Here is a 16543-nt window from a genome sequence, read left to right on the forward strand (position 1 = left end):
GTTTGCGGTACTTTAACATGTCGTTTGACATGTCGTTTGCGGTACTTTAACATGTCGTTTGTCATGTCGTTTGCGGTACTTTAACATGTCGTTTGCGGTACTTTGTCATGTCGTTTAACATGTCGTTTGCGGTACTTTAACATGTCGTTTGCGGTACTTTAACATGTCGTTTAACATGTTGTTTGCGGTACTTTAACATGTCGTTTAACATGTCGTTTGCGGTACTTTAACATGTCGTTTGCGGTACTTTAACATGTCGTTTAACATGTTGTTTGCGGTACTTTAACATGTCGTTTGTCATGTCGTTTGCGGTACTTTAACATGTCGTTTGTCATGTCGTTTGCGGTACTTTAACATGTCGTTTGCGGTACTTTGACATGTCGTTTGCGGTACTTTGACATGTCGTTTGCGGTACTTTGACATGTCGTTTGCGGTACTTTGACATGTCGTTTGCGGTACTTTGACATGTCGTTTGCGGTACTTTGACATGTCGTTTGTCATGTCGTTTGCGGTACTTTGACATGTCGTTTGCGGTACTTTGACATGTCGTTTGCGGTACTTTGACATGTCGTTTGCGGTACTTTGACATGTCGTTTGCGGTACTTTGACATGTCGTTTGTCATGTCGTTTGCGGTACTTTAACATGTCGTTTGACATGTCGTTTGCGGTACTTTAACATGTCGTTTGTCATGTCGTTTGCGGTACTTTAACATGTCGTTTGCGGTACTTTGTCATGTCGTTTGACATGTCGTTTGCGGTACTTTAACATGTCGTTTGCGGTACTTTAACATGTCGTTTAACATGTTGTTTGCGGTACTTTGACATGTCGTTTAACATGTCGTTTGCGGTACTTTAACATGTCGTTTGCGGTACTTTAACATGTCGTTTGCGGTACTTTAACATGTCGTTTAACATGTTGTTTGCGGTACTTTAACATGTCGTTTAACATGTCGTTTGCGGTACTTTAACATGTCGTTTAACATGTCGTTTGCGGTACTTTAACATGTCGTTTGCGGTACTTTAACATGTCGTTTAACATGTTGTTTGCGGTACTTTAACATGTCGTTTAACATGTTGTTTGCGGTACTTTAACATGTCGTTTGCGGTACTTTAACATGTCGTTTGCGGTACTTTAACATGTCGTTGGCGGTACTTTAACATGTCGTTTGACATGTCGTTTAACATGTCGTTTGCGGTACTTTGACATGTCGTTTGCGGTACTTTGACATGTCGTTTGCGGTACTTTGACATGTCGTTTGACATGTCGTTTGCGGTACTTTAACATGTCGTTTGACATGTCGTTTGCGGTACTTTAACATGTCGTTTGTCATGTCGTTTGCGGTACTTTAACATGTCGTTTGCGGTACTTTAACATGTCGTTTGACATGTCGTTTAACATGTCGTTTGCGGTACTTTAACATGTCGTTTAACATGTCGTTTGCGGTACTTTAACATGTCGTTTGCGGTACTTTGTCATGTCGTTTGACATGTCGTTTAACATGTCGTTTGCGGTACTTTGTCATGTCGTTTGACATGTCGTTTAACATGTCGTTTGCGGTACTTTGTCATGTCGTTTGCGGTACTTTAACATGTTTGTAATACTTTATGGTGGTTTGACATGTCGTTTGTCATGTCGTTTGCGGTACTTTAACATGTTTGTAATACTTTATGGTGGTTTGATATGTTGTTGGCGAGTCGCTTCTGGTGCATTGACATATTGGCCGTAGTCTGACACATGATAACGAAGGTCACTGAAAGTCAGGTTCTGGGTTCCCACCTGGTTTCTCTGGCTCCTCCTTTGACTCTGCAGACTGGTTCTGTCTGGAAAAACTGCTACCGGGTTTGCCTCCTGATTTCTCTCTGGACCTTGAGTTAGACCTGGTTCTGGTCCTTTCTTCTTTGCCGGACTTCTCTCTGGACCTTGACTTGGACCTGGTTCTGGACCTGGTCTTCTGGTCTCTGCTGGACTCCTTACTGCTGCTCCTCGTCCTCTTGGCTGTAACTGGTTCCTCTTCGTACCTCTTGGCCGACGAAACCCGCCTGCAGCACAGAACCAGTATTACCAACAGTCAGTACCAGTACAGTATCAGAACCAGCGGCTCGGTCCCACTCACATGAGGCTCTTGTACTCTGCAGAGAAGGACACGCTGATGGCGTCCCCATTGATCCTCAGAGCGTTGGATGAGTAATATTCAACCAGCTTCTGAGCGTCGGCCGGGTTTTTCATCTCCACAAACGCCTGAAAGACAGAACTCACATTACGGATGATCAGAACCACATGGTCCAGTAAACTGAATACGTTGAACAGATAAGCTTTAAGTGTTTCAGCTACATGGTTTAGATTTGTGAGGGAATAAACATTTCATCTCATTTGCTGTGTATAAAATGATAAATCTGACTCCTTACTGTCAGCCAATCACAGCTCAGTATGATGCCGACTCATCAGTCACATTTTCAGCTGCCATGTTTAACAGAACCACAGCTCTGATTGGGTCCAACATCCTGATTTAAATGTAATAATTTGCTTTGTGACCTATGGTGATCCTGAGCTCACCTTGGACGGCAGGAACAGCGTGTAGAGCGGCTCGCCGAAGCGTTTGACCACACTGATCAGATCTGAGCATCCATCCTCACCTGTGGGAGCCGGAGTGAAACTCAGCACCTGAGAGCTCTGAGAAAAAACATCAACTGTCATGACTTCCTGCGGTCTTCAAACGCATCGCAAACAAACAAACTACAGGGACAAGCTGTGACTTCCTGAGGTCATCAAACGCATCGCAAACAAACAAACTACAGGGACAAGCTGTGACTTCCTGTGGTCATCAAACGCATCGCAAACAAACAAACTACAGGGACAAGCTTTGACTTCCTGTGGTCATCAAACGCATCGCAAACAAACAAACTACAGGGACAAGCTGTGACTTCCTGTGGTCATTAAACGCATCGCAAACAAACAAACTACAGGGACAAGCTGTGACTTCCTGTGGTCATTAAACGCATCGCAAACAAACAAACTACAGGGACAAGCTGTGACTTCCTGTGGTCATCAAACGCATCGCAAACAAACTATAGGGACAAGCTGTGACTTCCTGTGGTCATCAAACGCATCGTAAACAAACAAACTACAGGGACAAGCTGTGACTACCTGTGGTCATCAAACGCATCGCAAACAAACTATAGGGACAAGCTGTGACTTCCTGAGGTCATCAAACGCATCGCAAACAAACAAACTACAGGGACGAGCTGTGACTTCCTGAGGTCATCAAACGCATCGCAAACAAACAAACTACAGGGACGAGCTGTGACTTCCTGTGGTCATCAAACGCATCGTAAACAAACTACAGGGACAAGCTGTGACTTCCTGTGGTCATTAAACGCATCGTAAACAAACAAACTACAGGGACAAGCTGTGACTTCCTGTGGTCATCAAACGCATCGCAAACAAACAAACTACAGGGACAAGCTGTGACTTCCTGAGGTCATCAAACGCATCGCAAACAAACAAACTACAGGGACGAGCTGTGACTTCCTGAGGTCATCAAACGCATCGCAAACAAACAAACTACAGGGACGAGCTGTGACTTCCTGTGGTCATCAAACGCATCGTAAACAAACTACAGGGACAAGCTGTGACTTCCTGTGGTCATTAAACGCATCGTAAACAAACAAACTACAGGGACAAGCTGTGACTTCCTGTGGTCATCAAACGCATCGCAAACAAACAAACTACAGGGACAAGCTGTGACTTCCTGAGGTCATCAAACGCATCGCAAACAAACAAACTACAGGGACAAGCTGTGACTTCCTGTGGTCATCAAACGCATCGCAAACCAACTACACCGAGCTGTGACTTCCTGTGGTCATCAAACGCATCGTAAACAAACAAACTACAGGGACAAGCTGTGACTACCTGTGGTCATCAAACGCATCGTAAACAAACAAACTACAGGGACAAGCTGTGACTTCCTCTGGTCATCAAACGCATCGCAAACAAACAAACTACAGGGACAAGCTGTGACTTCCTGAGGTCATCAAACGCATCGTAAACAAACAAACTACAGGGACAAGCTGTGACTTCCTGTGGTCATCAAACGCATCGCAAACAAACAAACTACAGGGACAAGCTGCGACTTCCTGAGGTCATCAAACGCATCGCAAACAAACAAACTACAGGGACAAGCTGCGACTTCCTGAGGTCATCAAACGCATCGCAAACAAACAAACTACAGGGACAAGCTGTGACTTCCTGTGGTCATCAAACGCATCGCAAACCAACTACACCGAGCTGTGACTTCCTGTGGTCATCAAACGCATCGTAAACAAACAAACTACAGGGACAAGCTGTGACTACCTGTGGTCATCAAACGCATCGTAAACAAACAAACTACAGGGACAAGCTGTGACTTCCTCTGGTCATCAAACGCATCGCAAACAAACAAACTACAGGGACAAGCTGTGACTTCCTGAGGTCATCAAACGCATCGTAAACAAACAAACTACAGGGACAAGCTGTGACTTCCTGTGGTCATCAAACGCATCGCAAACAAACAAACTACAGGGACAAGCTGCGACTTCCTGAGGTCATCAAACGCATCGCAAACAAACAAACTACAGGGACAAGCTGCGACTTCCTGAGGTCATCAAACGCATCGCAAACAAACAAACTACAGGGACAAGCTGCGACTTCCTGAGGTCATCAAACGCATCGCAAACCCTGTGAATGGGCCCAAAGCTCTGATTAAAGGAGGCGTCAGGAACAGGCTCCTACCTGCAGGAAGATGAAGGCGGTGGAGATGCTGAACTCCATCTTTTCCCCCTTCACAGTTGTTGGATGGTTACTGTGATATTTCACCAGGTCCTTCGCCTGCTCGACGGAGTCCAGCTCCATGAAGGCCTGCAGGGACCAACGTGAACACTGAGGAGACATGGCAGCGGTACCACGGTGACCCGAGGCCCCCTGAGGCCCCCTGAGACCATCTGAGGGCCCCCTGAGACCCTCTGAGGCCCCCTGAGACCCCCGAAACCCTCTGAGGCCCCCTGAGACCCTCTGAGGCCCTCTGAGTGGCAAACGTCTGACTCACCAAAGACGGGAACATCAGCATCTTGACGATCTTTCCAAACGGTTCCGTTAGTTTTCTCAGCTGCGCCTCATCCACAGACTGAGCCGGGAACTTGGCGCACACCACCCTGCCTTTCTCCGAGGCCTGCTGGGAAACAGACACGTGTTCAGGTGGCGCCGCCACAGCTGACCTGACCTGACCGACGGCTGGTTTCAGTCTCACCTTCTGCTTCTTCCGACCCGGTGCTGCTGAAAACGATACAGAACAAGTCAGAGCAGGAAGTCGGATCAGAACATTCAACAGATCAATGAGACTCATTTACTTTGGCTTTGATTGGCTCTGGGAGCTCGTGGGGCGGGTCCTTCTTCTTCCTTCGTCCTCTCCGATTGGTCCACATCCCTTCAGCAGAAAGGAGACACAGACATGGTTTGTCAGAGATGATCACTGGTTCTGGCCAGCAGCTGAAGCCCCGCCTCCTGCGTACAGGTCCATCAGGGCCCGGGACGCAGCTCATGTTTAGGTTAAAATGGATGAAGAAGAGTCGATAGACGGCCTAAAGATAACCTTCAGATGAACCCTGAGACGACAGAACTGCACTCTTCAGGGTCTGTTGAGTCAAACTAACCCAGATCGGGACGGAGTTTTCCCAACAGAACCAGCAGAGGTCGTGGAAAGGAGCCAGTTACTGGAAAAGGTTCCTGCGGTCCAAATGCAGCTGAGCGGAGACACATTTCCTTCTGCTGAGGTTTCTCTGAGCTGTACGACTCCTCTTATATGGGCAATATTTCACTGTACCGACGGTGCGTTCAATGACAAACTGGAAATCAGAATTTCTAACTTCTGACTGGTAAAAATGTACAAAAACACCAACCAGAGGTCAGATTTGTGAAATCTTTAACGAGGTGCTGCTGAGCATTTTTTCTCTCATGAACTTCATCACCAGCAGTGATATTTGATGTTAATATCAAAGCAAAACTTAAAAGCTTTTCTACTCCTGAGCAGGGAAGCAACGGCGTTCAATAGAATACTGAACCGTTCGGTCCGCCCTGCACGGGACACGCATATGGTGCGTTCAAGTTGGACACGAATGTCGGAATTTCTGAGCACCGAGTCAGAATGTTTATTTTCCCATTTGAAAGTTAACTGTTAACCTGAAAAGTGTTTTATTATCCAGGGATACTGGTTATACTGGTTATACTGGTTAGTGACACAGTTTATGTTGACAAGCAAAATAAAGAGAGAATTCTGGGAGAATTCCTGTTCTCTTTATGCCCTAAAGCAGGCTGGGTAACTGACACAAGCTTCCCCCGACAACCTGAACATCAGTTTCAGATAAATGAGCCCAAAACAGTCAGGCTGGAGCTCTCAGAGGTTCTGAGGCTCCTTCAGAGGTTCTGAGGCTCCTTCAGAGGTTCTGAGGCTCCTTCAGAGGTTCTGAGGCTCCTTCAGAGGTTCTGAGGCTCCTTCAGAGGTTCTGAGGCTCCTTCAGAGGTTCTGAGGCTCCTTCATAGGTTCTGAGGCTCCTTCAGAGGTTCTGAGGCTCCTTCATAGGTTCTGAGGCTCCTTCAGAGGTTCTGAGGCTCCTTCAGAGGTTCTGAGGCTTTCTGAGGTTCTGAGGCTCCTTCAGAGGTTCTGAGGCTCCTTCAGGACCGGCAGAACTTTTCATCCAGCTGATCAGAGATGCTCTGATTCATGATGAAGTTTCACTGACCTGTTGATGGTCTCCATGCGACAGTCCCAGTTAGGAAACCTGGAGAAGAGGCGGAGTTATTAGAACCACAACCGTAAGCGTGCATGTGCACGTGTGTGTGCACGTGTGTGTGCACGTGTGCGTGTGCACGTGAGACTCACAGCTGCAGCAGGCTGAGCTGTCCGTCAGCATGAATGGTGCCATTGATGTGCTGAATCCAAACCTGAAACACAAACAGGAAGTGGATCAGTCGCCTCTCTGAGCCGACGGCCCGTTTCCCATCGTCCCTCCGCCGCACACAGGCCCCGCCCACCGGAGGAGGCGGGTCAACTTACCCTCTCCGACAGCACAGTAATATCACACAGAGAGCACGAGTACGGGTACACCGGCGGGGACATCCCGTGGAAGTCCAGGGCTTGTTTCTTGGAGGGCATGGCGGCCCAGCTGCTCCTGGAGCACAGTCTGGAGTCGTGGCGAGCCTCCCGGGGGCTGGGCTGGCGCTCGCCAAGAGGAGGAGCCGTTCTGTAATCGCTTCGCCCAGGATCAGAGACACGAGACGGGCGAGCTCTTGGTGCCGGTCCTGCCAGGCTGCCGGAGGGAACTGGACCAGTCTTACCGTAATCTGAGGAGCTCGGTCGGTGGTCGTAGTCCGTCACGTGTCGAGATGAGGAGGACGGCGCTGATCTGCCAGAGGACGAAGGAGTCCACCAGCGGTCCTGGAGCCGTCCTGCAGCTGCGGTGGACTGCTTCAGTGGGTACTGGACCGGCTGGCTGCAAAGCTGGTTCCAGTCCCTGGAGGAGGAGCTGGAGGGTCGGTGGGAGGAGCTAGAAGGTCGGTGGGCGGAGCTGGAGGGTCGGTGGGAGGAGCTGGCAGAAGGTCGGTGGGAGGAGCTAGCAGAAGGTCGGTGGGAGGAGCTAGCAGAAGGTCGGTGGGAGGAGCTGGAGGGTCGATGGGCGGAGCTCCCAGAGGGCGAAGAAGGAAAAGCTTTGAGGGTTCCCCTCCTCCCTTTGATCTGTTGCAGGATGTGCGGCAGCGACTCGATGGTCAGGACGTCCTCGGGCAGCTTGGCCAGCAGCGCCAGGTCTGCAGGCTCCAGGCCGCAGCTGTTCAGGATGCCGAGGACGCCGTCCTGCAGCCCCACGGAGCTCTGAGAGGCCGAGGGGGACGAGGAGAAAGACTCCTGAGGCTGTCTGTAGAAGTCGCTGTCGGCCGCAGAGCTGAAGTGCCGTGAACCGGGCCGGAGGTCCGAGTCGGCCGGCGCCCGGCGGTACGGGTAGTTGTTAGACATGATGAGGAGAATGTGGAGAAACGCTCGGGGCGTTTCCTGCAGACAGAAGCGTCAGGAAGACAGGAGACGTTACACAAAGCTGGAGGCGGCGCGGTCCTGGAGAAACAAGTCTGACAGCATGTGATCAGCTGAAGGAGGGAGGAGGAACCAGAACATCTGGGAGACGGTAAAACTACTCAAGAAAGAACATTTAAACCTTCTGAACTCATGTCAGTCAGTTTTTCCAAGTCTTTAAAATGTTAATGTGACTGAACTTCATCATAAAACTGAACCAAAAGAACCTGAAGCAGCAGCACTCAGTGAAAGCTGTTCTGGAGCCAAAGAAAGACAGAAAGTTTATAGAATAAAAGAGCTCAGTGTGGAAAGGCCAAGGACAGAAAGCCCTGCTGGATGAGCTCGGAGCCCTCAGGCAGCACTGCAGGAGAAACCGTCAGGCCACCATGATCCATACAGCCACATGGGCTCAGGAGGAGCTGGGAAAAGCATTTCCACTCAACACAGTCCACGGCTGCATCCAGAAATGTGAGCTGAAGCTGCATCACACCAGGAGGAAGCCATATATCAGCTCTGAGCAGAACCACGGCCCAGTTCTCTGGACTCCAGCTCATCTCAGAGGGACAGAAAGACAGTGGACACGTGTTCTGTGGGCAGATGAGTCCACGTTTCAGCTGCTTCTGGGAAAAACTGCTGAGAAAGAGCATCCAGCTGTTCTCAGAGGAAGGTTTAAAGCAGCGTCTGTGATGGTCTGGGGCTGCAGCAGAGTCCAGGGCATGGAGGGCTTCATCTGGGTGAAGGTACCACTGATGCACAGCTGGATGTTGGAGTTCTGGAGTCTGCCTGCAGTCCACATGTTGGTTCGAATCCTGAGCTCCCTGCAGGAAAGGTCCTGGTTGGATGAGTGTGAGTCGCTTTGGATTAAAGCATCTGATAAATGCATGAATATTAAGAATGGACTCAGATTCCTGTGAAAAACTCAGGTCCCAAAGTATTAAAAGAGTCATTAAAGGAAGCTGAAGGAACACGATGGAAACAGCTTTTACTGAGTGCTGATGCTGCAGATTCTGGGTTTGGTTCTAAAGACAGTGAAGCTGCTCAGAGAAGAAGCTGAGAATCAGTTCTTTGTGTCTGTTAAATAAAGGTTCAGACTGACGAGTTTAAAGGAATAAATTTAAGAGTTTGTCGCACTTTAGAAAACTTTTCTGAAAATGGGGTTTGAATTCCAGCGAGAATAGAACATATTTATCAAAATCTAAAACAGAAGTTTGTTGTTCTGTTCGAGTTTCTGTTAATAGATCTGATACAAGACATGCACGAGGAAAAAGTCCACGTGACAGTCATAATTAACTCAACAAAACCACATCATGCTGAGATTTATCAAAACATCTGCACAATGAAATGAAGACCCCTCCCAACACGAATCAGCAGGTAGGACCACAACAAACATGTTTCTGTACCACAAAATTAATCAGTAACGAGAAGTACTGAGCCGTCGGTTAGATTTCTAACGGAAAAACTGCGAAATGTTTGGATAACAGCGCCAGCATTTAAGCTAAAAGCGTTAGCCGGTGGAGCTAACAAAGTTAGCCGGTGCAGCTAACAGCGCTAGCCGGTGCAGCTAAAAGCGTTAGCCGTTTAAGCTAACAGCGGGCAGGAAAACCAACACTCACCTCAGATTAACTGTGAACGTTTAAGGCCAAAAGATGTAACTAGCGAATGAACCAAGAAGAGATTTGCATTTCGTGTTGTTTATGTTGAAAACCAGCAAAGATGAAGCCGTTTAGGAGGCTATAACCGAACTGATGCAGTCATTCTTCTTCTGCGTTTTTTTGTTTACATGTTGGAAACTAATCTGGCGCCACCTAGTGATGAAACATGGAACTAAGACAAGTCGGAAAATATAATAACAACAAAGTAAACAATATCATAATAACATAAAGAATGAATTTGCAAAATATGTCTGTAAATAACAGATCTAAAATGAAAATAAAAAACAAGAAGAATACACCCTGATGATAGAATCATTTCCAACTAAAACAACATCAAGTTCATCCTTCTTTCAAACCAGTTTCATCTTGTTCCAGCAGATAACAACACAGAGTTAGAAAGACAAGCTGTCGACAGTCAGCTGAACATCAGCAGAACATCAGCTGAACATCAGCAGAACATCAGCAGAACATCAGCAGAACATCAAAGCTACAGTCAGCAGAACATCAGCAGAACATCAGCTGAACATCAGCAGAACATCAGCAGAACATCACAGCCACAGATAAAAATGATAATTCTAGAGATTAACAGAAAATTGAGTTCTTTACACGTTGTTTCTGATCTAAATCTTTCAGGATATGACTTTATTCCTCATAATTAAACCTTTAATCAAACAAAGTTTGTTTTCTTTTGCAGTTTGGAGTTCAATCTTTTTTCATGATGAGATCCAGAATTAGTTTAAAACCAGCAGGTGGCGCCGTTTCTCTGCTGAACATCATGAAGGATCTGGTCCGTTGCCCATTTGATGGATTGAAATGGGAACTTTCTTCAGACGAATACATTTATTTTCAACAATGATTTTAATCCCAGCAGCAGATGTGGCAGTAACCACGGTGACAGCTACGCTGCTTCACGATTGGATGGGACCACAAAACACATTTCTGACACTCAGTCTGTCACTTTCAAGAGGAAAAACCTTTAAAGATGAAATCAGAACCGGGCGCCTCACTCTGCCTTTTTCACCCAAAACTAAAGACACCGATTTTAAAACACTTATTTATCTCTGGAATAAATGTTTAAGGCAACAATTCAACATTTGTAAAATTGACCCGAAGAAGATTTTAATGATGGACAGAGAATTATTGATTAATTTTGATGAAGAAACACATAAAAACAAAGAAACGTTGAACACTGATGAAGAACAAAATCCTAAACTTTCATTTAATGTATTTTATTTAATGTGTTTTATGCATAAAGCAGGATAATAAAACTAAACCCTCAGTGTGATCAGCAGCTAAAGCTGAAGGTCCAACTCTCAAAGAAAAATGAGCTCCAGCAATGAATCAGGAGCTCAGTTTGAAAATGGGACTAAATAAGAATCACAAATCTTATAAATTCTTATATTTTACATATTCGTTGGATTAAAAAAAAGAGCAAATGTGAAATAAAACTGAAATAATTCAGTAAGTTTGATATTAATATATAACTAGTATAAGTGAATAAAATATATTTGATTTACATTCTAAAAATAATAATAAAGGTTTGGATCATTTTAAATCAGGACCAGGAATCTCCTGCTGTGAGGAAACAGAACCGACCACCGCAGTCCAATTAAAGGTCATAAAACATATGGATAATATTATAAAAGGTTTAACAAGTGAAATTACACACTGAGAAGTTCTTTAAATAGAATAAATAAAAATATAAAGTGTGAGTTCATTTAAAGACTAAATGTTCACAAATTAAATTAAGCACAAAAAGTAAAAGTAAATAATTAAAAATTAAATCTAAGTAATAAAACACAAAATGAATCAAATCCTCCAAAAATGTCAGAAATGTGAAATAAAAGAAATAAAAATTTAAAAATAGGAAACAAGTTTTTGTTTTATATTGTGTGTTATTGTCATATGTGACGTCATCAATAACAACAACAACAACAACAATAATAATAATAATAATAATAATAATAATAATAATGAAGCTCCTTCCAATCAGCTTATTTGATCATTTTGTGTGTTTGAGCTGCAGTTAATGACCTGCAGGGGGCGCCACAGACCAAATGTTGAACATCTGGAGCTGTTTCAGATGATGATAATAATCTGAACAGTTTGTTCTGATCAATATGTTCAGCTGATTGATTCTGTTGATCAGGTTCAGTAAAACACTGATTCACAGCTTTTAGTTGAGCTCTGAGGTGGAGGAGAAGGTGGAGAAGTGTATCTTAAAGAAGGTGGAGGAGTTTCTTATTTTTTCCATAAAATCCCAGAAATCCAAATCAATCAATAATAAAGTGGAGAAGATGGATTAGTATTTTTTCTAAATAAAGTGGAGGAGTTTTTCTTAAATAAGGTGGAGGAGTGTATCTTAAAGTATTCGTATCTTAAAGTGTTACATTAATGCTACCCAAACAAAAAACTGCTTCACTCTAATAGATTTTCTGCAGTACAGTTCTGATGTTCTGATGTATTTTTTCAGTATTCTGCAGGTTCTGTAACTCATTCTGAGGATTTTTACACAAACTGAAACAAATAAAGATCTAAAGATGACTTCATTATTGATTAGAATTATGTTCACAGTGTTGTCTGAAGATGTTGAATAAAAATAATATTCTGATATTTTCTGATATTTAACCCGATGAGCTCATTAAAAACTTATTCTTTAATCTTTTTTCCTTGTGAAAACAATATTTTGCTGAATTCTCTTTGCTCTTAGTCGGTTTGTGTATTTAACCCAAACAATATTACATTAGCTTCATGCTTTGCTACTAGCATAATGTCACATTAGCTTGATTTTACACTTCTACCATCTTCTCTGTTAAAGTACAGGTATGTTGATATTTTTTATCTTAATTTATTTAAAAAGGCTTATAAATTCCCCATTAACTCATAAATGTTCTTAAAAGCTACATGAATGTCTGCTAATAGGCAGAGAACCAGTGGTAGCTTGGTTATGCTAATATTACATTAGCATGTTTATCCGTTAGCTTCCCCTTGAAACCTTTTACTGAGATGCTAAACAGTTGTTAGCATTTATGTTTGTATAGTCCTTAAAACCTTTTGTTTTGTTTGGTTTATTTACAGGTGAAATAGATTAAGTTAACTTCCACAAATCTTGCTCTCGCTGACATTAGCATTATTCTCTGAATCCCTGTGGGTCAGTTATTTCCAACTTTCCATTATTATTAACATTCATTATTGTCCATGAGGGAGAAATGCTGGAAACAAGAGTGTGTTTGAGATTAAATTTATTTATAACACAAGTGAGAAAGATGCTGAAATCCAAAATAACTTCATCAGTAAGAGCAGAGCGAGGAGATGGACTTCAAACCCGATACCTCTGATTTGCGCTCAGACGTCTATCAAATGATTAGAAGTAGTTTCAATCAGCTGACGGTGTCCAACATTTGGTCCTGAGGGGATAATTAGGATCCTGCTGCTGAGTTAATGCGCATCATATTTAGTGGTGTTGGCAGCAGTTATTAAAAAGCACTTTACTGAATCACCTCAGGTGTGCCATTTCTGTTGTTACCGGGAGTTTCCTCTGCTGCTTTTAAAGGGATAATCCTCCCAAAATCTGTTTGACCTCACCGTGCTCCGACTGGTCCTCCTGATTTTTACTTTGTCATAATGACGGTAATGAAGTGGTCCTCCAGCCTCTCCCTGCTGTCTGTCACACTCACAGTCAAAGATGACAAATGGGTGTCTCTGCATTATGCATCTATGTTTTGTTCATCGGAGCACTTACTGTAGTCCTTCCAAAGCCGATGAGCTCCAGCTTTCTGCCCCATTTCCCTCCTCTGGATATACATCTGCAGCAGCATTAATGTTTAAATCCAGTGTTTTGTCTGAGTTTGTTTTGTCATTCAAATGGAAGACCAGCTCAAACACAGTCCTGCTAAGTGAAATTAAAATATTCATCAGCAAAGTTCATTGAAATTCTTGTAACAACAACTCGAGCTGAAGTGGCTCCTGAAGCTGAACATGAGCGCCTGAACTGCTCAGGAAACCTGCTGATGAAGATCATGTGAGACACACTCAATGCGCCACAGGCCGAGCTTCTTTTCTCAGTTTATGTTTCCCTCACCGGCTTTAATGAGCAATATTTAAAACTGCTATAATCAATGTGTTTGCATGTGGATGAAGTGAAAACGTTTAAAGTTCTGCAGGGTTTTCATGACCTTGGAACAAGCCGTTTCTGTGCTGCTGTAGTTCAGAATGTGAAGTCTGCAGGAAGCTGTTCACCTGGACAACAGGCTGGAATGGAAATGCAACTCTGGGTCTGACTGTGCCTCTGAAGGAAGCTTCGGTGTCTGCACTAAACTGTTTGTATCTTCCAAACGTTGGTGGCGGACAGCACAGCAGCATCGGAGCCAGAGAGAGTGGAAGGCGGCTGGCTTTGATGCTGCTCTGGAGCTCAGATCCTGTGTTCAGGTTCATGTGGTTTGTTTTCTGAACAGTTCCTGAGGGACACAGACGACTTTCACATCCAATTCCAACTCAGTACAGATCAGATTCGATGGTTTAAAATCATAACGACAAGTGTTTTGTGTCTGACTTTCATGTGATAGCAACAGCCCACTAAACTACCACTAAACTACCACTAAGCTACCACTAAACTACCACTAAACTACCACTAAGCTACCACTAAGCTACCACTAAACTGCCACTAAGCTACCACTAAGCTACCGCTAAGCTACCTCTAAGCTACCTCTAAACTACCGCTAAGCTACCACTAAGCTACTACTAAACTACCACTAAGCTACCACTAAACTACCACTGAAACTACCACTAAGCTACCGCTAAACTACCGCTAAGCTACCTCTAAGCTACCTCTAAACTACCGCTAAGCTACCACTAAGCTACCACTAAGCTACCACTAAACTACCACTAAGCTACCACTAAGCTACCGCTAAGCTACCACTAAGCTACCACTAAGCTACCACTAAGCTACCACTTAGTTGCCACTAAGCTACCACTAAGCTACCACTAAACTACCACTAAACTGCCACTTAGTTGCCACTAAGCTACCACTAAGCTACCACTAAGCTACCACTTAGTTGCCACTAAGCTACCACTAAGCTACCACTAAGCTACCACTAAACTGCCACTAAGCTACCGCTAAGCTACCACTAAGCTACCACTAAGCTACCACTTAGTTGCCACTAAGCTACCACTAAGCTACCACTAAGCTACCACTAAACTGCCACTAAGCTACCGCTAAGCTACCACTAAGCTACCACTAAGCTACCACTTAGTTGCCACTAAGCTACCACTAAGCTACCACTAAACTACCACTAAACTGCCACTTAGTTGCCACTAAGCTACCACTAAACTACCACTAAACTGCCACTTAGTTGCCACTAAGCTACCACTAAGCTACCACTTAGTTGCCACTAAGCTACCACTAAGCTACCACTAAGCTACCACTAAGCTACCACTAAACTACCACTAAACTGCCACTTAGTTGCCACTAAGCTACCACTAAGCTGCCACTAAGCTACCACTAAGCTACCACTAAACTACCACTAAACTGCCACTTAGTTGCCACTAAGCTACCACTAAACTACCACTAAACTGCCACTAAGCTACCGCTAAGCTACCACTAAGCTACCACTAAGCTACCACTTAGTTGCCACTAAGCTACCACTAAGCTACCACTTAGTTGCCACTAAGCTACCACTAAGCTACCACTAAACTACCACTAAACTGCCACTAAGCTACCTCTAAACTACCACTAAGCTACCACTAAGCTACCACTTAGTTGCCACTAAGCTACCACTAAGCTACCACTAAACTGCCACTAAGCTACCTCTAAACTACTGCTAAGCTACCACTAAGCTACCACTAAACTGCCACTATGCTACCACTAAGCGCTTAGTGGTAGTTTAGTGGTAGTTTAGTGGTAGCTTAGTGGTAGTTTAGTGATGCTATGAGCTGTGGACGACTCGCTGCTCACAGCTAATGTTCAGGTCTGTAATTCCAGCCTCAACGGGAGGAGCAAACTGTTCAGAACACGGCTTTCCTGCATTTGTGAACCTGTTGTAAGATAATCTTCAGCATCTGCCCTCATTATTTTATTTTATTTTATTATTTATTCGTTATTATTTCACACAAACTGCCTCTGGAGTCCTTCAGGTCTTATAGAAAAGGACAGTGATGCCGGTTCATTTCCACCCACTTTGTGCTGAATGAAAATGTGCCGACAGCAGAGTGAAACCTGCAGAGAGGCTCCGACGGCCTGCATCAGGGCCGCGGCCCTCAGGTTGGACCCCTCCGTCTGCTGCGATGACTCCCAGAGGGAGGATTTGATGTAATCATTCTCCTGAATGCAGCCCGGTTATTTTAATTGCTGATTATGATGGAACAAATAAATAAAACATGACCTTAGCTTGTTTTTATGTCACACTGTAAAAACTTTGGTGGACAGTAAATCTGCCCAGTGATGACTCGCCTGTTACCAGGCAGACTGGGGGTTTTAAACTGTTGTCTCACATATAAAGAGGTGAATAATTCCAGCTGATTTACTTTGTGATATCTATCAGTGACCTTATCCTCTCGCCTTTCATCAGGCATCTGTTGGGTCTGAGTGGAAAATGTTTGGAAGAACAGCAAACAAGGACGACATTTCTGCTTTGGTCTGCTCCAGAAGAACCAGAGGGAACTAGTGCTGACTCAGCTGGAAATCTGCCGATTCATGTTCCAGGGCCTCACTGCTCTGTAAGGTCCGAACAGCCGTCAGAACCAGAACCATCAGCAGGGTTTACAGGGTTAGAGCCAACATGTGGGATGTTTCCTGGTGTT

The 16543-nt window shown here is 44.6% G+C and overlaps 1 protein-coding gene across 6 annotated transcripts in view; it reads right to left on the reverse strand.

Moving 5' to 3' along the window:
- Nucleotides 1-16543, reverse strand: part of matr3l1.1 (matrin 3-like 1.1) — a 397623-nt gene that overhangs the window by 4587 nt on the left and 376493 nt on the right. Inside the window, exons 1-11 of one of the 6 annotated variants that reach the window (XM_072395114.1) lie at nucleotides 9707-9861; nucleotides 7086-8075; nucleotides 6912-6973; nucleotides 6772-6810; nucleotides 5383-5459; nucleotides 5283-5308; nucleotides 5082-5207; nucleotides 4769-4894; nucleotides 2555-2671; nucleotides 2115-2239; nucleotides 1778-2040 (exon numbers count right to left, since the gene is read on the reverse strand). In XM_072395114.1, coding sequence (XP_072251215.1) covers nucleotides 1778-2040; nucleotides 2115-2239; nucleotides 2555-2671; nucleotides 4769-4894; nucleotides 5082-5207; nucleotides 5283-5308; nucleotides 5383-5459; nucleotides 6772-6810; nucleotides 6912-6973; nucleotides 7086-8039 — 1915 coding nt within the window. In that variant the 5' untranslated portion in view covers nucleotides 8040-8075; nucleotides 9707-9861. Of the gene's footprint in view, nucleotides 1-1777; nucleotides 2041-2114; nucleotides 2240-2554; nucleotides 2672-4768; nucleotides 4895-5081; nucleotides 5208-5282; nucleotides 5309-5382; nucleotides 5460-6771; nucleotides 6811-6911; nucleotides 6974-7085; nucleotides 8277-9706; nucleotides 9862-16543 lie in introns of those variants that run through there. The other 5 variants (XM_072395115.1, XM_072395119.1, XM_072395118.1 and 2 more) reach the window with 5 other exon arrangements.

Source organism: Leuresthes tenuis, unplaced genomic scaffold, assembly GCF_036924035.1.
Source record: "Leuresthes tenuis unplaced genomic scaffold, fLeuTen1.0.hap1 SCAF_11, whole genome shotgun sequence".
NCBI classification, from domain to species: Eukaryota; Metazoa; Chordata; class Actinopteri; order Atheriniformes; family Atherinopsidae; genus Leuresthes; species Leuresthes tenuis.